The sequence below is a fragment of the Polychytrium aggregatum genome (genome assembly GCF_025602895.1).
Source record: "Polychytrium aggregatum strain JEL109 chromosome Unknown BJ171scaffold_20, whole genome shotgun sequence".
Classification (NCBI taxonomy): domain Eukaryota; kingdom Fungi; phylum Chytridiomycota; class Chytridiomycetes; order Polychytriales; genus Polychytrium; species Polychytrium aggregatum.
The window spans coordinates 261,487-278,816 of NW_026516222.1; the positions used below are offsets into that span (position 1 = coordinate 261,487).

The window sequence follows — 17,330 nt, forward strand, 5'->3', positions numbered from 1 at the left end:
CGGAGGCGCTGATGCAGTAAGGGATATCGACGTGCTCACAGCAAATCGGCTATCGTCCTCAACAAAACAGACCCTAACAGGCGATAGGAACCCCCTTCAGGCGTTGCAACACCCCTTCCCATTTGATGCATTGGTGGAGCGTGCAAGTACCTGTGGTCTCCAGTTCCGTCAATCGATGCTGACCTTTGGGCAGAAAGGGCGTAATATCGCGGATCAGGTCCAACGGGTTTGGCAGAGGCGGAGTAGCCGCGAGGAGGTCGGGCGGCGCTCGCCCCAGCCGAAAGAGCGCCTCCGAGTCGTTCTGCACGCATGTCGTCGACCGACACTGCGTCGAGTTGGGCGTCAGCGTTTCCATAAGGGAATGAGTTGACAGACAAAGACGGGTTGAACAGAGAGGATATTTGCATGACGCTGCTTGGCTCTTGCTCGTATGTTGCAGACCTCTGGCGGGTGGTGGCGCCACCATGAGGCTGGGCTACAAGCCCGCGAGGCGAAAGATTGTCCTCGACTGAGTCGGACGGATGCTGCGAGTGTGCGGAAAGGCTGCCGGATGACGCTGGGCCTTTGGCCTGACGCTTGCGCTTCGGCCACAAAAAAGAGTCGTGGAAAGCTTTGGGGCCACGCTTCTTGGGCTCGATGTCCATGGTGCAGTTAGCTCCGGCGTTGAGGCAGTTGTTGCAAGGGTGGTTGCCATCACATCGTCTCTTCTTGAGCTTGCATCGGTCGCACGACTGAGTTTGGCGCTTGCGCACCTGAGAAAATGTCCGCCGTCGAGTTGTATCGGCATTGGCGTATTGTTGCGTTGTTGTATTGTCGGGTTGTTGTATTGTTGCGTTATTGTGGGGGCGCCGTACACAGCGCAGACGCCGATGCGAAATAAAGACGGAGATGATAGTGGACGGCCGAAACAGAAACCCGCCACAAGATAGAACCAGTCAGAGATCGTTGGGTGAGGGTGGAGACGACCCCGCAAACCCTGAGCCTGGATCCGATCGGAGCCGGCCCATTCGTCCACACGGCACCCAATGGCCAGCCACCGCAACCAGATGCTGGGCTCCGTCGCGTGCGGCCAAGCACCACCCACAAGGCTCCAAATTAAGCCAGCGGGGAGCGGTGCTGTGCTCTTCTTGGAGGCCGGTGGACCGGTGGACCGGTGGGCCATCACCAGCACACGGCCCCGGCAGCAGCCATCCCGGTCGGCCGGCAATGTTGCGGGATCAAACCGAATTGCCAACTCTTCGATGGAAGGGCTCACCTTGGTGGGCTCGGACATCTCGGAGGTGCCCGCCTCGGCCCTGGACTGCGAGGAGGTCGCTGATGGTGGGGCGAGGTGCTGTGGCGATATGCCGGTTGACCGATCGGTCGGAGGCATGGGGCTGGATGCAGACGACACGGACGATGCAGTAAAGGCGGGATTATCGAGCGATACTGCCACGGGAGCTGGCGGTGGTAGCAGTGGTGACGACGGTGTAGCTGCTGATGATGTTGGCAGAGAGGCCGGAGCCGCCGCTGGTGCGGCCGGAGATGCGGTGAGCTCGGCAGCAACAGGGCGAGCCGAGGGCGACGAGGGAAGGGCCACAGACGACAGAGGGCTTGACATGGCGGCGGCGGATCTTATTGATTTAATTTCGAGAGACTCGGAGTAATGAAACGATTATTAAATCTTCCGTATACGACGTTGCAGATCCGAGCGGCCGCGGCAAATTGTGCAGAAGCCCGGCGGAAGGCGGCGAGAGGGACGAGAGGGAGATCCGTGAGTACCGCGCCGAGCAAGACGAGCTGGCGAGCCCGACAAAGCCGAGCAAGCGAGCCGAGTAACCCCAGGCTCGGTCGCTGGTGGTCGGAGTGCATAGAACAGACGGCACTGGAGGGCAAGAGCGAGAGGCAACTCAGCGACCAACGGCAGTGGAGGTGGATGGTGCAGCGTCTCGCCCGGCGCCAGCACCAGCACCAGCACCAGCACCAACGCAATACCGCCCGGGAGGAGTGAGAAAGCGGAAAAAAAAAGATGTGATTCCCAGAAGGACAGCCGAGCCAAACAGGCATGAGGAAACTCCGGCAGGAGAGAACCCAGGCCAGGAGGCACTCGGCGCAAGGAGCTCCCTGCCGGGGTGCATCCGAGCCGCTCTCGGGACAGGCAAAGCCAATCCAGACCCTTGGAGAAACGGTGAACATATCCTCGCGCCTGCCAACAGCTGGCTGATCCGCCGCCGCAGCAGCAACAGAGCCTGGGTGCTGCACCAGCAGGAAAAACGCAAAGCGGGGCATACCGCCTCGGTCCCCCCCCTCCTTCCCTGCAACGAGATCATAAAGTAGCGTCCGAGGAGCCTACCTGGCGGCCAGGCCGAAGGGATATGTCAGGGTGGAATAAATAGTGGGAAGGAGCGGGGTCAGAATCGTGGGAGGGGTTGGGTGCGGGGGCAATATGTTATGGGTTGAAAAATTTGCGGGGAAGCTGTGGTAACCGGAAATGATAGCGGGAATGCCGCAAGCAGCGCTATATCGGCGGATTGGAGGGAAAGCTCGCTGGGAGCCAAAGAGCCAGAGCCGCCGAGCCATCAAGGAAGTGGAAAAAGCTCGACCAAGAGAGAGCAACAACAGCGACCGCGGACGAACCGCGGCGGCGAGGCGGTATTTACGAGGGCGGGGTGTTTCCCCGAGACGGACGCCACGGCAGCATTTTTCCGCCGGGCGCGGGGGAATGTGCTCGAAACCGCGCCGCGTTGGCGGGGCCGGCGAGGGACAAACAGTGAGCAGCAATGAGTCGTGCTGTGGGGGGTGGTGATCCGGCAACAGGAACATGCTGCAGAAGGTTGTGCATCACACATCCGCCAGGAGAAAGCAAGCAAGCACGGTGCTTGCTGGGATGTTGATCGTGTGGCCCGTGAGGGCATTGTGTCCCAATCGGCCGCGCGGATCCAGTTGCCCGGACCAGACCAGACCCAGATTCGCTCTGCAATGCTCGGGCGTCATGGAGCCTGTGCCCAACCGGTCAGCGACAGTGTCCCGTTCGGGGGCTTATCGAGTATATTCAAGATCCAGAGCCCGGGTGTCGGGGCCCGAACGGCTCCACACCCCTCCCCACCCACTGTATCGTGCGGACGCTGAAGGTTCATCAGTCCAGGCCGTCCCGAGGGTCGATCAAAACGAGCGCACGGAATCTTCGCGCCCGTCAAAGTCGTCATCGGCAGGCACAGAGACGCTGCCCGCCCGCTCTCCTTGGATGGTCTTGTTGACATACTCCCGAGACAAGACAATGTCACGCTCCAGCCGTGAGAGAACCTGGTTCAGAACATCGATCTCCGAGATGTTGCGGTGTAGATTGTCCATCGTTTCGGCTGTATCGTATGTCTCGGGCGAGTCCTGGAACGATACCATCCCGCCGTCGGCGTGACTGATTGCCGCAAAGATCTCGCCGTCTTCGATCATACGCAGGAGGAAGTGCTCGGCTGCACCTGGATCCGAGGAGCTGTCGCTCCACCCGAGTCCAACAGACTTGGAGATATCTTCGAGCGACAGCGTCAGGTACGTATCGGTCAGCTGCTGGATTGCCTTGCCGGTCAGAGCAGCGACACAGAGCTTAGCCAGACCCAGGTTGTTGTGCTTGGCGAAGATGTCTTGGGCCTTGGAAAACTCGATCTCGATCCGTGCAGCATTTAGGCTTTCGTAAGCCGTGCCGAACTCGATGTAGCCTGTGCACATATTTCGGATGGCCCGGCTGACAGCGATGGAGGTGTACTTTGGCAGAGTAGGCAGGCGGCCCGAGCGCAATAGCGCTGCAAACACCCATTTCTGGTAAGCCTCCAGCTGGATGGCCGATACCGCCAAGGCCGGTGCAGAGACAACCATCTCAAAGAAGCGTGCAGCGCGCTCATAGTCCTCGCACCCTATGAGCAAGATACCGCCGTAGTAGTGGTAGAGCAGGTAGTCTTGGATACTGGCTCCATAGACCTTGGGATCGACCTCGGTGATCTCGGTGTTGAGGATCGGCAGAGCTCGGTGGTAGGTCTTGGCCAGGAGGCAGAACTTTGCAAAGTGCGGGTGGAGCGGAGTCAGAGAGCCGGGTCGCCCCCATAGCCCGATGGCTTTGCTCAGGACCTCCACCGCGACTATAGGGAGCGGGATTTGGCCCAGATACTGGGTCAGTATCTGCGTAAAGCGCGGCAAGTCCCCGGAGATTTGGTTGATGATGCTGGGGCTGGCCGAGGACAGAAACTTGATCACGAAGGGGATCAAGTTCGGGGGACGCTGCGGCGTGCCATGGGTCAGTCTTGCCATCAATATAAAGTAGTAGACGATCGACTGCGTGGCTGGGTCGAGGACACTGAGCGGGTCAGAGCGATTTGATAGCTGCTGCAAAAGGATCGAGTGGGGGGCTGCCTTCATCGTCTGGATAATGGTCGGGGTGTCCTGCCAGCCTTGGAACGACTGCAGATGGGCCAAAAGATCATCAATGCTGCTGATGGACATGGCTTCGGTGCAAAGGGTCCCGTAAGGTTCAAAAGAGGTTCGCTCTTGGAGGGTGGCTTTGGGGCACGGCGATGAAACAGCTCGCGGAAGGCAAACGACCGCAGGCCTGAGGGCCAAACGACGGGGCGGTCAGACAGTCAGCAACACTCAGCGGCGGTCAACCAAATGATGCTCGGTACCACACGCAACTGCGATCGCGCTGTGTCATGATAGAACGCTATCGCAAGAGCAAGGGGGAGGGGACTCACCAAACGACCAGGAGCAGCGGACAGATGGTGGACGACAGGCAGGCGCTCGAGCTCAGGGAGGTGAGGCCAGCCCAACCCGAAGCTCTTCGGTCATATGAAAGTCACGTTTGGAGACCGCGCCTGCTAGGGTCGGCACCACGCCCAAGACCCAGCCCCCTTCACGCCCAGAAACGGGACACAGCATCCGTGCGGGTGGGAAGAAATTGATCGAGTGCCTGGCTGAACGATGGCGGTCGGCGCCCGCACTGCTGCGATAGGCCTGGCCGATGGGATATCGGCCGCAGCTCGTGTCGAGTCGACGACCGATGCTCCAAACGGCGAACCAGAGTCAACCGACCCTCCCATATCTCATATCGAAATCGTAAACTGTTTATTGACACGATGCACAATGCATCGGAGACACCCAGCTCAGAGCCAAGGCAGCACAGGGATAAGATGAGCCACGAGAGACTCCACCGTCATCCCATATCGCTGCCTCACGAGTGCGGAGCGATAGGCAAGTCCATTGTGCTTGTGAGCAAGTTGCAACCGTTAGCTGGCCGTCCGCTTTCGCAGGCCACTGGACTCGGCCGCGGTGGATGACTCGACGCGCTCGGTCAACGGAATGTCTTTCAAATTGGAGGAGGTGGTGGCGCTGGAGCCTTGAGTCGATTCTGCGGCTTTGGCGGCGTCGGTGAGGGCTCGAATGCGCTGCTGGTTGAGGATATGCTCGTAGATATCCTTGAGTCGGCGATAGAGAACCAAAACCATAAAGAGAGAGAAGAGGCTCATGTACATATTCCGCTGGTTGTAGAGCTTTTTGATTTTTTCATCGTAATAGGCCTCGCGGGCTGCATTGGAGAAGCACCAAAGGGAACATGGGTCAGCCGAAGTCACCAGGCACGTTACCCGTCCGAGCGAGGAGCCAAGGGACCAGCAGCACTTGGGCAGCTCTGCGTGATCACACGGCTCTGGCACACAACCCTACCGAGAGCGTTGTGTTCGTGGGCAGAATGATCGTGGTTGTGAGCGTGATCGTGCTCGAGCCGGTAGAGGCGGTTGATGGTATCGACAAAGACACCACCGACGATGACGAGGAATAGGCGGCCTGCCCAAACGATGTATTCGTGTTGGACGATCTGGCTGACGGTCTCGAAGATGTACTTGCGACTGTGGGTGCAGAGATTCAGCATCCATCTCAGCGCTTCAAAACCGCCGTCGATATCTGCTGCTGGCAGTCGACCCACAAGGACCAGAATGCGGGTGAAGGTGCGAGACTTACGTCTTAAGAGGCACAAAGTTGAGCGGCACGAGCAGCAGTATGAAAATAACGATCTCTGAGATCAGAGCATAGTATATCAGATGGTTGAAGAGCGACATGGTTGGCAGTTGCAAAGAGGCACGAGCGAGGATGCGGGAGAGGCGCCGTCGCTTTCGCTGCTCCTTTTCAAGCCCTGGCTCCCGCCCGCCAAGGCCCCGCCACGACCGCCAAGGCCGGTGGCGCGGCTCCGCGTGTCTTCCACGTGGTAGAAATCCACGTGGGCATCACTATGTCCATCTTTGGAAGGCGGGCGCACGAGCGGAACGCACACCGCAGCCGGCCGTCCAGCCTATTCCGTTCGCCCTGCTCGCCCTGCTCGTCCTGCCCGCCCTGCTCGTCCTGCTCGTCCTGCTCGGTTCCCATCAGCAAAGCCCCAGCGCCAGACTCAGCCCGCGCCCCGTCAACACCTCAAACAATATCCCTATCCGGGGCCAGCAATGACTTCCAATCCGATCGAAGCCGCCATCCTGGCTGCGGCTGACAACGGTAGATCGCATATCTGCCTCTATATTTAGAGTGACAATGTTCCTGGCAAGACTTTTGCTGAAGCAGCATCGCTTGCATAAACGCCCAGGCGAACCGGAAACTGGGGTCCATTCCGATCCGTTCTTCCTGGGTGTCACCGCCATTTACTCATTCTGGCGTCGTCTGTGGCCCGACATCAGAGGGCTCCTCAGAGTCAAGGATTCAAGCCTTTGAGCAGCTCAGGAGTCAGTTGGATATCGAAACTCGCGATACAGAGGTATAGTATCTCGCATGCGCTGCAAGGGAACGGATCGCTGTTGCAGAGTTCCTTGACTCCCACTCTTGTCTCACACTTGAGGGCCCGTGATACCGGTGCCTTGGTTGAACATATGAACGCCTGCTCCAAGCTTCCGCCGCTTGCACTCACGCATACCGCTTTGCACTCATCCTTTGGATCATCAATATCCGACCCTGAATGCATTGTGAACCAAACAACCGATCGCCTTGGGCCAGCTCTTTGTGAGATATGAGGATCTTCTGGACGTTGTTGCAAAGGCTTCCCGATCATTGCAGCCTCGGCTCTCGGGATCCGCGCTGGCGTGCATTTCGCCACTCCTTCGATGCCTATCGCGAGCTTCTCCAAGCTTGGGCGCGCACCTGCGACTGTTTTCCGGAGCACTTCTTCAAGTCCTAATCAAGAAGCTGACCGATGCCAAGCAGCAGATGCGAGATGTGCTGATACAGAGTCTGGTCGACTATTACGGCGCACTTCTTTCCCTCTCTGCTGTCGAGGGAGGGTCGGTCCCAGGAATAACCCTGGCTTTTGAGCGGGAGATCAAAACCAACGGCCTAGGATCCGATATCCCTCGAGTCCGAGAATCGGTACGACGCCTATCGATGAATCTTGTCCAACTCGTGCAGACAATGCTATGCAGACAATGCTATGCAGACAATGCTATGCAGACAATGCTATGCAGACAGTGCTGTGAGATGGGCATGGAGCTCGGCCGCCGGTCCAGCAAAGGACCCATACTGACTACTTTCATTACTGTGGGCGATCTTTTGGATAGAGTGCTCTGTGGCTTGCTCAGTCATTCGAGACACTGCCGGAATTTCCACTCAAGCAGTATTTGCCCATACTTATCAAGTTGCTCGAGGACTCAAGCGAGACTGTTCGAGCTGTGTCGAAGGAGACTGTCCTCAAGATCTACAGGTATAGTACCTTGAGGCTCGGTCTCATACTGACTCGCATCGACAGACATTGTCCTGAAATCCGCGAATAGTGATGTTCTTCCAAGAATATGTCTGGCCGCAAGAGACCAGAGACCGAAGAGCAGCGCGGCTATATTTGCGAGGCGTAACACCGCTTGTAACCAACCACCCGAGCAGATCAACTCAAAATCCTGCCGTCAAGGCTGGGATCAAGAAGGAGCTCAAATCGATACGGGCAAGCATCGCCGACACGGTCGTGGCAGAGCTTGTCGATTCGCCGCCGCCGACAGCCGAGAGTATCGGGCGTGACTCGACACCCCGGCCGACCTTGGCTCCGCCACGACCGACCTCCCGCCTGCCAGTTGGGACAGGTTCGGATCCGAACGAAGCTAAAAAGAGCATCAAAGGCGGTACACGTGCGCCCGAGCCCAAGGCCATCGATGTGGGTGTCTCCGTATGCCTCCACTAGCGGCCAGCTCATGGAACTTGGACTAACCACAGGCCTTGTGTCCATATTCAGTTCTCTACCTTCCGCGAGTTCGAAGCGGAAGTTGCAGGAATAATATCGACATTCCAAGGCGCCGAAACGGAACACAATTGGAATAACAGAGACAACGCCTTCCAAAGACTGCGCAGCATTTGTCGCGGAAATGCAGTCCGCATGGAGGGGTTTCTCCCGCAAATGAAGCTACTACTGGAGCCCATACTCCGAACGGTACGACACCGGCGGTCTGACTAGACATGGCGATAATGATCGCGATTCAGCCAGCCTGCTCGTATGCCACGTTAGCACCGATACAACGCCAGCTTTGCATGACGCTAACAGGACAACGCGACCGCTGCTGATGCTTTGGCATCTATAGTTGGTCAGTCTCCGCACGGCTTTGCAGCTGACGACCCTGGTGCTGGTATCGGATATGGCCAACTGTCTGGGCCCCGCTATCGATCCCATCGCCGAGGATCTCATCGCCGCTACCTTCAAAGTAACCTCAACGACCAAGAAACTTGTCATCACTGCATCCACAAAGGCCCTGACTGCTCTGTTCCAGCACACCAGCTACAATTCGCGTAATCTGCAGCTCTGTAGCGCCGTTGTGGCCGACAAGAATATGAACGTGCGCAACTGCGCGTTGATGCTGATCAAAGCCTCGCTGGAGCTCATGTCGCAGTCAGAAGGGCATCGTCTCATCTTGGAAAAGTCCGGGCTTGAGATTGTCGAAAAGTGTGTTCGCAAAGGACTCGAGGATCCAACCGCAGCAAACCGAGAGCTGGGACGAGACTGTGTGCTGCTTTTGAAGACTTTTTGGCCGAAAAAAGCCGAAAGGTGAGTTGCAGCTACCTTGACCTTATGATGCATCCCTACGGTGACCCTCCAGCTTTCTCTTCCATACTGTGCCCGACAGCACCAAATCTTGACTCGCCCTCCTCACATCGCCTGCAACCCGACTACTGCGATCGTTTGACATAATCCGCTCTGTTATAGCATGATGGATTCATTTGATGCACAAATCAAGAAAAACATTGAGAAGCACAAGCCTGGTGGCAGTGTTTTCGAATCTCTGCGAACTGCCAGTGTGCCCACGCCTCTGGCCCTTCCAGTAGTCTCCGAAAGCGGCGATTCAATCAAGCCACGAGATGTCGCCCCAACGCCACGACGCAGTCAGAGCACATCTGTTCTTCCAATGAGTCTTGCGCGCAAAACATCAAGTCTGAGCCTCAAAAGCGAGCTCAAAACACCCTCAAGATCCAAAGCCCCCCAGATGGCTGAAGAAGCGCAGATCTACGAGCTCCTTAAAGCCGGCGCGACATCCAGAATCGACGCACTGCAGGACTTACAAACGCTGCTTGGCAGTCGGCCTCTAAAGCCTGCATTCGCGCGGAAGATCTCAGATGCGATTCTGGAAGCGCTACAGAACGACGCCAGCTTCCAAAATCATTTCCTTTCGGCCCAGTGGTCCCAAACACTGATATCTCTCAAGGTCCTAACGCTCGAGCAGCTGGTCGGCCCGCTAATCTACGTTCGCTCGAAGGCAGCGACGAATGAAGGCACCGGCGAACAGGCCGAGCAGGCTTTGTCAAGGATTGCCCAGGCACTGGACCCATCCGCATTCCTGGAATCCATCAGCCGCCTATTTTCGAGCCCCTCGATCGAGGGACTCAATCGACGTAAGATGGGCTTTAGAGAATACACCAAGATCGAGGAGCAAGTTATATCCTGGTTGGCGGGCCATTTTCTGTCCCTCCCCGCCGAGGCCCACCGGTGTGCCTTTGAGAAGCCGGCAACACTCCGCACGTTCTTGAATAAGCTGGTGCCCATGTTTTCCTCCGAGCAGCCCGGCGGATCTCTTGACAGCTTGGTTAGGGGACAAATTGCGAGGATGCTGAAGCAGATTGCGTCCAGCAACCCCGATGGATTCTCAAAGGCCATCACAACATTTGATTCGGTGCTCGTAGAAGCTTATGATCTCCTTCCAACGCCAAGCCCGATGCCAGCGCCCCAAACCATCCAGGTCCCCAAGGATCAGCCAATGTTGCTTGATTTAGACAGCGATGACGTCCAGCCGATACAATATGCTATCGAAGCAGTAGACACCAGCCAAACCAACTTGGTTGTCACTGTGGGCGGCCAAATATCCTCACGTCTTCACTCAGAGAATGTCGATGTAGATATGAACCTGACAATCAATCACCCAACTACCGATGATGCCCTGAATCTACTGGAAGGGGATCTCGACGGAGTCAGCGAGGCAAGTTCTCCGCGCCAGAGACAGTTGCCGGTTCTCTTGTGCAATCAGATTAGGATGCGAAATGTACCTCTGCGTATCGCATGATCATACTTGTCAGCGCTAGAGCTTTAGAATCCCCCCACCAGCCGCAAGCCCACCGCACGCACTCACTACTCGATGGCCGTGAACCCACAGGAAAGCTTCCCAGACGGCTTCCTGGACACAACCTTGCCTACAAATATGACCATGAGCGAGATCAGCGAAGCCCTGGTGGTGCAGGCAGCGCCATCCAAACATCGGCAGCCAGAACCCCGTCCTGCTGCAGCAAAGCTTCTCCCACCTGCCAGGACTGACCACGAATCTTACTTGGGAAGGGCAGAGGCGGCCGGACTCGTTGGTGAAGATGAATCGGGGGCACGATTGGTATCCAATCGGCTAGGGAGCGTTGGACCGGTCGAAAAGTATCTGACACCGGCTGTTCGAATCGAGTCTGTGCCTCCACCACTCCCCATCCGAACACCGCGAGACCTCTTCAGCGCAGGTAAGCTCATATGTCACCCGGTTTCGAGTCATGAATGCATGCGTGAGGAATACTACCATCACCATCACCTATGATCATCTCTGTATCACGACTCCCCCTCCTCGTCTGCGAGCAACGATATTTACTTGGCTGACTCTACCGAACTTGCCAGCCATCATGCGTCGATCCGCTGAATACGAAGACCGCCATGTGCTCATTCGTCGACTGCTTCAAAAGATCACCAAAGGCGAACTCGACTCGAAGACTGCAAAGCGATTTTTCCAACTATCACGAGATACCAGAATCAGGGATCCCACGAGGACCCGAGACGATGATGTCGAGCAGGAGTCCTCGGCAGCTTTCTGGACCAGATGGTTCCCCGAAACGCTGGCGATTCTTATGTCAACCCTGAGCATGTTCAAACTGGTAAGACCAAGCGAGACTGCTTCGGGGAACTCAACATCATGACAGAGAGCAAATGTCATATCGCCATTCTGATCGCCGATGCTCGTTCCGAATCTCAGCCCAAGGCGCAGCGAGAAAACTGCCTGTTGGTTATCAATGAGCTCCTTATAAACCAGCCCGAGTGCTTTACGGGCCACAAGAAGCAGCTGTTCACCCAGTTGCTGGTTTGCAGAAAAGACGAAAGTGACGAGGTAGGATAATGTCAAACTGGCTGCTGCACACCCAGGGCGTGTGTCGCATCAAAGGATGGGGCCCATTATTGATCGTCCGGATTCAGGAGTGCATGACTGAGATATCGATGTGGTCTCCAGGTCTCCGGAAGCGCCGACCTCGCGATGGAAACCCTGAGCAAGATGATGGAGAGGGGAGAGTGTATGTCGGCATATCTCGAAGCCCTCGAAGAGTGGGCGCCGTCTATCAACTCTGAGGGCCCCGACGGGTCTCCAAACGGCTCGTGTCTGCAGTTCTTGGGTCCGCTGCTAAGACAGTATACAGCCAAGGAGCTGTCTGAGAAGGGCTTCACCGGACGAATCGCCATCTCGGCTATCAAGGTTGGTGACGAACCGTGCGATTTGATGCACAGTCGCACGAGTAAGCAACCGGGATTAGTGGTGGAATAGGGAGGACACATTCCAGCGCTTACAGTAACCGTTTCAAACAGGGCTTGAATGTCCCCGGAAGCCAAAACTCGCTCATCCGAAAGTCATCCATCATCTGCCTCGTTGAGCTGGAGAGGCTGATTGGCAACTCGTTGTGGAGCTACACCCAAGATCTGACCGATGCTCAGCGCAAGCTCCTCTCGGTATACATTGAGCGAGAAAGGGTCATGCCTGTGTGATTGGCGGGAAGGACTTGCCTCGATTTCGCTCAGTGCCGGTGGTGCTACTGGTTCACTCGCCGTCTCTCCAATACACACCACGATCAGCAACCCCTCCCCCCCCCCGAGTCCAGTGATCATGTCGATGTATCGTGCGTCGACTGGCACACCATCGACAACGACTCGTCTCTGGCCACAGCCATCAGGGCGTTCGAACATCCGGGGTCGGCAAGCCCACGGGGCGGGGGCTGTATTCAAACAAAGGCGTATTGAACAGCAGTCTCCGCAAGCTCTGCGCTTCAAGCAGAGCGACAACCAGGAAACTGATTTGATTCGAGCCGCTGGCGGAAGGTGGCAATACACGCACTGATATGGTCCACAACGATCGCCGTCTCGCAGGATACGACATTTAGAGGAGCGCAAGCAGCTCCCGCGACACGGCGTTCAACTCGCTGCTGTCCCCAACCACAATCAGCGGATGCGAGCTGACGATCTGGCGTGCTTCAAGGAGACCAGCGGCCTCCTTTCCGGAGCCGCTTGCATATATCTGGCATCGAGTGTGAAAGCACGTATTCAGCTGTTAGCGTGACTGCATGGGGGGGGGGCGACCATCGACCGTGCGGATTTGTGCATTCAGTCCTGAGTACGAACCAATGTGCCCAAAGCAAGCAAGCAGTTTTGCAGGGTGTCGATGGCCGTTTCGGATTTGATAATCTGACAGCGAAATGCATGGACACAGTTTAGACAGGCGTCAACATTTGTAATGAACGACCAGGTGGGTTGATAGAGAGCCACCGGTACCGGCGATCGATACTTTGGTGATAAACCAGTGCAGGCGACAGACAAACTCCAAGTACCTCCAACAGTAGCGAGATGAGATCAACCGACAGCGAATCGTCGGCAACCTCCGATAGCAACACCGCCAGGCTAGAAACGACGCTAGTGTGAGCAATTTGCATAGCGCAAGCCATACAGGCTCGCCGATAGGAATCATGCTGCATTGAGTATATCCAAAATTGCCAGTGCGAGCACGACACGCGACACTCACTTGAGAATCAGCGAGGCCGTGGTAGAACGGAGGTTTTTGTTGGCCGTGTCACGCCAAGTGTCGGTCAGGAGTTTGCAAACCTACGAGCGGTCAAGGTGGAGGTAACAATGCCCAAAATTCAATGAGAACGCCAGTTGCGTCAATCACATCAATCACATCACATCAATCACATCAATCACATCAATCACATCAATCACATCATTAGCGCCTTTACGCTAGTGGTATCCCGTCCGGAACCAACAGCCGTTGTCCAGGCAGCAAACGCACCTGCTCGAGATTGGATGCCATGACGCCTTTGTTCTGCGGGGTGCCACACGCATTGGCGAGCAATCGCAGAGCCAGCATCAAGTTGGTCTCTTCGTCCTTCTGGAGCCGCGCCCCCAGCGAGTCAACCGAACAAATCTGCCGCAAGCTCGATACGATTTTATGGCTCCCAAACAGCTTGTCCACGGCGATATCAAGGACCAAGAGGCGTGCCATATCCAAGACTGGGAATCGGAAGCGAGCAGGCCAAGTCGTCAGTGCTTGAGAGATGGCCAAAAGCTGCTCACTCGAGAGTCGGTCCGATGCATCCTGGAGACGGTCCTGCAAGATGGCAGAGATTGCCTTGATCGAGGCCTCCTGGCCGGCATCAAGTGCGTAGCTCTGATGGTAACGGCCGTTGGGACAAAGTCAACCCGTTAGTGTCAGGTCAACTGCTCCAAACATTATCAATCAAAGTTGGGACAGTTGGATCACATAGGTGGGGCAGAGTCGATGACCATGTCCACTATTCTGCATCCGAGACAATCAACAGCCTACCGCTGTGCTAGGGTCCTGGCCGATCTTGGCATTGTGCTCGAGAATCTTGGATGTCATGGCGCTGTAGTTTGCCTGTCGGAAGAGGAGGTAGGCTCTCTGGAGGTGCCAGGCGCAAGGAACCTGTCAGCCATAATCGACTCCATGCACAACCAATGTCCCAGCCTAATCGCTTAGCAACTGCAACCAGTCAACAAATAGGCACGCATGGCCTGTCTAGAACTGTTATCGCAGCGGCCCAGACCTTTGGGATTTGTCCCTGGCCAGCTCCAGATACTGCGGGGATTGAAGGAGGGACAGATCGGGCAGGACTGACAGCAACCGGAGGAGCGGCTTGGGTCGCTTGGGGAATGTACCGGGAGCCACCTGGTACCAAGAACAGCATGAGAGTCAGGCAAGATCTCCTCAGATTCATGGCTGCGCTTTTGCGAGCTTCGCACACACTGGGCGTCCTCGACGTACCAGTGAATGGATCTGAATAGGATGTGCTCGTTTGTCCAATCGAGGCAGGGCTGGTGTTTTGAATGATAAAGTTTGCAACCTGCTCAAGAAAGTCCTGATCGAGATCGTTGGCGTGGATGAACTCTTGGGCAGCGGCGTAGGGGTTGTCTAGAGACATACGCAGGGGTTTGGGGGGTGAATTGCAAGGATAAACAGGGCACCCATCAGCTATAACCGCCGACATCGTGGCGCTGGGGCAGCCAGACCTGCATTCAAGAAACACCGGAGAGTGGCGCTGTTCTGGCGGGCTTGGAGACCAGTATGCGAAAGCAGCCTTCAGAGCCGATGCCGCCGACAGTGGGGCGCCAGGTCCTACCTGAGGCGTTGTACGGCAGCTTGAGTGGAGGGTCACTGCCGATGTCGACATCAAAGACGTAATCGTACTCTTTTCCACCAAAGAGCTGCTTTCGCTGAGAGCCAACGGCATCGACCACCTCGCCGATTTTGATCCAAGTCGCCTCGGCCATGCTCCACTATTGTATTAGAAAAGTCGGCATAGATATAATAAGCCACCATGCGCGAGGGCGATTCCGTCGCATCGCCAGATCTGCGAATCCGTACAAAGCGTACCTGGTGAGCCTCGACGACGTTGCCGTTCTTGACCATCAAGACCTCGCCCTCCTTGGTGCCTAAGCAGAGCGATTGCACTGGTTAATCTGCATTCTCGCAAGAATCCACCCCGACCATATTCCGCGGTGCGTAGCAGGCGAGAAAAACAGAAACCGATGCCCACGCCGCCGGGAGGACAGGAAGCTACCTTGGCGCTCAAGAGCCTCCGCGCCGGGGAGCTTATTCTTATCGATATCCCCGACCTGATTGCTGGCCGATTCAAACACGTTTAGCCTTGGTCTGGTGAGTGATCGGGCAGGGGATATCAAATTGCTCCAATACTCACGACGGAATCTGCTGCTTGGAAACATGGTCATCGTAGGCCTGCACAAACACATACAGGTTAGCTACGCACGATTATCTCAACACCAACGTGTCCAAAGTACAATCACATATTGCCACTCGCCTTGAGGGCCTCTGAATCGGCAAGCCTTGCAGGGTCGCGAGTAAAGACTCGAACAAAGCCGTCGCTTCCACCAGAAACGATATCACCGTTGGGAAGAGCCGTGGCGCACCAAACCGATCCGCACGGATGTGCAATCGTCTGGATGCACTCAAAGTCTGGAGCCGGGAAGAAGGATCAGATAAGGCACCGTCCGCAAGAATCGCTCGTATGTCGTTATGCGAGGAGACAACTTGGGCGACAGGTCGTACCTCTCCAAACCTTCAGGGTGCGGTCTTCGCCGGTGGAAAGAAGTTCGCCGGAGGGGGTTACTGCCAGAGAGTAGATGAATGATGTGTGTCCATGGAGCTGGCGAATCACCGTGCCATCAAAGCCCCATATAAAGATCGTGCTGGTGGAGCCAGATGGCGAGCCGATTCATTCGATGTGGGTAAGTGGTCTGGATGTATGAATGCGGCGACACCACGCACAACTCCTCGTGCTTGGTGGATCGGGCTGCTTGCCGGCTTACCTATCGTTGGAGCCCGACGCAAAGCCAATCCCAGGCAAATGGACAAGCGATCGCACGGCGTCGTTGTGGCCACGGAAGGTGTTGGTGCAAGTCTCGCCATGCCAAAGCCGGATCGTTCTGTCGGCAGAAGCTACATCAAAGTGACCAACCACAATCAGTATCCAATCGTATATGCCACACATACCCATTACTTATGCGAACGCTGATCGATCCCGAGCGAACTGGGCACGAATGCCATAAACATCCAATCGAGCGCACAGCAACGGATCGGGGACAGCATACCTGTCAGGACAACACCTGGCTCAATCTCAAGCACGCTCCAGATTGCTTGTGTGTGGCCTCGGAGCGTTGCAACGCAGATGCCATCTTGCCACACCTTGGCGGTCCTGACGAACAGAGCATGTTTAGGAGATAAGCAACAAGATCAACTGCTCGGCGACGCTCAGGTCGGTGCAGATCCGACAGAGCCCCTACTTGTCCCAGGAGCCCGAGATGAGCCTGCCACTTTCGCGAGAGGCATAGAGGCAGCAAACGTTGTCTTCATGACCAGTTAGGGTGTACACCGGCTCCAATGGCGAGTGGTACGGATCAAACAGATGAATGATCTTGTCGGAGCCGCCGCTGGCGATCAGACCTGCCCAGGGGTTTATTTGATTGAAAGATGTTTTGTGAAGCCAGGTTAGCAACCGCTGCGCCAGCCCATACAGACACAACTGTCCTTGGTGATCAGCAAATGCCAACCGCAGAGTGGGACAATGAAAGAAGAGGGCCAGCCAAGCAAGCCAAGCCCGAGAAGCCGATGTTACCATTTGGAAAGAGCTCTGAGGGGGGCAAGATTGCGAGCGAATTGACAAAGTGCGAGTGCTCCGTGAACTTGGCGGACTCGGTGAAGTGGTTCGGGGCAACTCGGGACCAGAGCAAGACCGACGTATCTCTTGATGCACTCAGTATTAGATCGTCCGTCGGAGCCACAACAGACTTGACCTTGGACCATGCAAAGGCGAGAAAGAGTTAATGGTGCAAAGCCTGACTGCGATGACGGCCAAAGCGTCGGTGGGTTGCATGCTGGCTGGCCGGCGAACGAGACCGAATGAAATAGCCGAGAGCGAGGCGCAGATGTGATGGGGCATGATCCGGGCGACGCTGCTTTGCTTACATCCATCGCATGCCCAAGGAGACTTGCAGAGAGTTGGAAGGGAGCGGGGGCAGCCATGTTTGCGAAGGACGGGAGTTGATC

At 56.3% G+C, this 17,330-nt stretch overlaps 6 protein-coding genes across 6 annotated transcripts; 2 read left to right on the plus strand and 4 right to left on the minus strand.

The window, feature by feature from the left end:
- Positions 1-1,291: 1,291 nt before the first annotated feature.
- On the minus strand, positions 1,292-2,326 carry BJ171DRAFT_120611 (uncharacterized protein). Its single transcript, XM_053105551.1, has one exon. It carries the CDS (start codon positions 2,266-2,268, stop codon positions 1,615-1,617), a length of 654 nt encoding a protein of 217 aa, XP_052966274.1. The 5' UTR covers positions 2,269-2,326; the 3' UTR covers positions 1,292-1,614.
- A 643-nt stretch (positions 2,327-2,969) lies between these two features.
- On the minus strand, positions 2,970-4,814 carry BJ171DRAFT_459553 (uncharacterized protein). Its single transcript, XM_053108419.1, has 2 exons — positions 4,719-4,814; positions 2,970-4,576 (listed from the first exon to the last, which is right to left on the minus strand). Exon 2 carries the CDS (start codon positions 4,468-4,470, stop codon positions 3,142-3,144), a length of 1,329 nt encoding a protein of 442 aa, XP_052966275.1. The 5' UTR covers positions 4,471-4,576; positions 4,719-4,814; the 3' UTR covers positions 2,970-3,141.
- Positions 4,815-5,071: 257 nt separating this feature from the next.
- On the minus strand, positions 5,072-6,101 carry BJ171DRAFT_506517 (B-cell receptor-associated protein 31-like-domain-containing protein). Its single transcript, XM_053111132.1, has 3 exons — positions 5,980-6,101; positions 5,686-5,867; positions 5,072-5,548 (listed from the first exon to the last, which is right to left on the minus strand). Exons 1-3 carry the CDS (start codon positions 6,075-6,077, stop codon positions 5,250-5,252), a joined length of 579 nt encoding a protein of 192 aa, XP_052966276.1. The 5' UTR covers positions 6,078-6,101; the 3' UTR covers positions 5,072-5,249.
- Positions 6,102-6,299: 198 nt separating this feature from the next.
- Positions 6,300-11,369, plus strand: BJ171DRAFT_120660 (clasp N terminal-domain-containing protein). Its single transcript, XM_053105552.1, has 10 exons — positions 6,300-6,504; positions 6,684-6,760; positions 6,997-7,365; positions 7,554-7,696; positions 7,873-8,137; positions 8,216-8,410; positions 8,559-9,019; positions 9,179-10,442; positions 10,617-10,962; positions 11,179-11,369. The coding sequence occupies exons 1-10, from the start codon at positions 6,456-6,458 to the stop codon at positions 11,274-11,276; spliced, it is 3,267 nt and encodes a 1,088-aa protein (XP_052966277.1). The 5' UTR covers positions 6,300-6,455; the 3' UTR covers positions 11,277-11,369.
- On the plus strand, positions 11,370-12,542 carry BJ171DRAFT_120661 (uncharacterized protein). The gene is made up of 3 exons (XM_053105553.1): positions 11,370-11,597; positions 11,718-11,957; positions 12,068-12,542. Exons 1-3 carry the CDS (start codon positions 11,406-11,408, stop codon positions 12,242-12,244), a joined length of 609 nt encoding a protein of 202 aa, XP_052966278.1. The 5' UTR covers positions 11,370-11,405; the 3' UTR covers positions 12,245-12,542.
- A 90-nt stretch (positions 12,543-12,632) lies between these two features.
- On the minus strand, positions 12,633-17,306 carry BJ171DRAFT_582179 (WD40-repeat-containing domain protein; the record flags this gene model as incomplete). Its single annotated transcript, XM_053114153.1, has 19 exons — positions 12,633-12,770; positions 12,875-12,937; positions 13,081-13,150; positions 13,272-13,351; positions 13,539-13,759; positions 13,823-13,916; positions 14,073-14,168; positions 14,386-14,435; positions 14,532-14,678; positions 14,887-15,043; positions 15,141-15,199; positions 15,328-15,419; positions 15,572-15,740; positions 15,834-15,973; positions 16,094-16,223; positions 16,376-16,479; positions 16,568-16,727; positions 16,900-17,077; positions 17,250-17,306. 19 exons carry the CDS (start codon positions 17,304-17,306, stop codon positions 12,633-12,635), a joined length of 2,205 nt encoding a protein of 734 aa, XP_052966279.1.
- Positions 17,307-17,330: the final 24 nt, after the last annotated feature.

Excerpts from the sequence above, each read along its gene's own strand:
- BJ171DRAFT_120611 (XM_053105551.1), bottom strand. The coding sequence starts at position 2,268 with ATGCCCCGCTTTGCGTTTTTCCTGCTGGTGCAGCACCCAGGCTCTGTT.
- BJ171DRAFT_459553 (XM_053108419.1), bottom strand. The coding sequence starts at position 4,470 with ATGTCCATCAGCAGCATTGATGATCTTTTGGCCCATCTGCAGTCGTTC.
- BJ171DRAFT_506517 (XM_053111132.1), bottom strand. The coding sequence starts at position 6,077 with ATGTCGCTCTTCAACCATCTGATATACTATGCTCTGATCTCAGAGATC. Across the intron at positions 5,868-5,979 it reads AACTTTGTGCCTCTTAAGAC|TCGCAAGTACATCTTCGAGA; the intron begins GTAAGTCTCGCA and ends CTGCACCCACAG. Across the intron at positions 5,549-5,685 it reads CCACGAACACAACGCTCTCG|CCCGCGAGGCCTATTACGAT; the intron begins GTAGGGTTGTGT and ends TCTCCAATGCAG.
- BJ171DRAFT_120660 (XM_053105552.1), top strand. The coding sequence starts at position 6,456 with ATGACTTCCAATCCGATCGAAGCCGCCATCCTGGCTGCGGCTGACAAC. Across the intron at positions 6,761-6,996 it reads TCGAAACTCGCGATACAGAG|CTCTTTGTGAGATATGAGGA; the intron begins GTATAGTATCTC and ends GCCTTGGGCCAG. Across the intron at positions 8,411-8,558 it reads TGGAGCCCATACTCCGAACG|TTGGTCAGTCTCCGCACGGC; the intron begins GTACGACACCGG and ends TGGCATCTATAG.
- BJ171DRAFT_120661 (XM_053105553.1), top strand. The coding sequence starts at position 11,406 with ATGACAGAGAGCAAATGTCATATCGCCATTCTGATCGCCGATGCTCGT. Across the intron at positions 11,598-11,717 it reads GAAAAGACGAAAGTGACGAG|GTCTCCGGAAGCGCCGACCT; the intron begins GTAGGATAATGT and ends TGTGGTCTCCAG. Across the intron at positions 11,958-12,067 it reads TCGCCATCTCGGCTATCAAG|GGCTTGAATGTCCCCGGAAG; the intron begins GTTGGTGACGAA and ends CGTTTCAAACAG.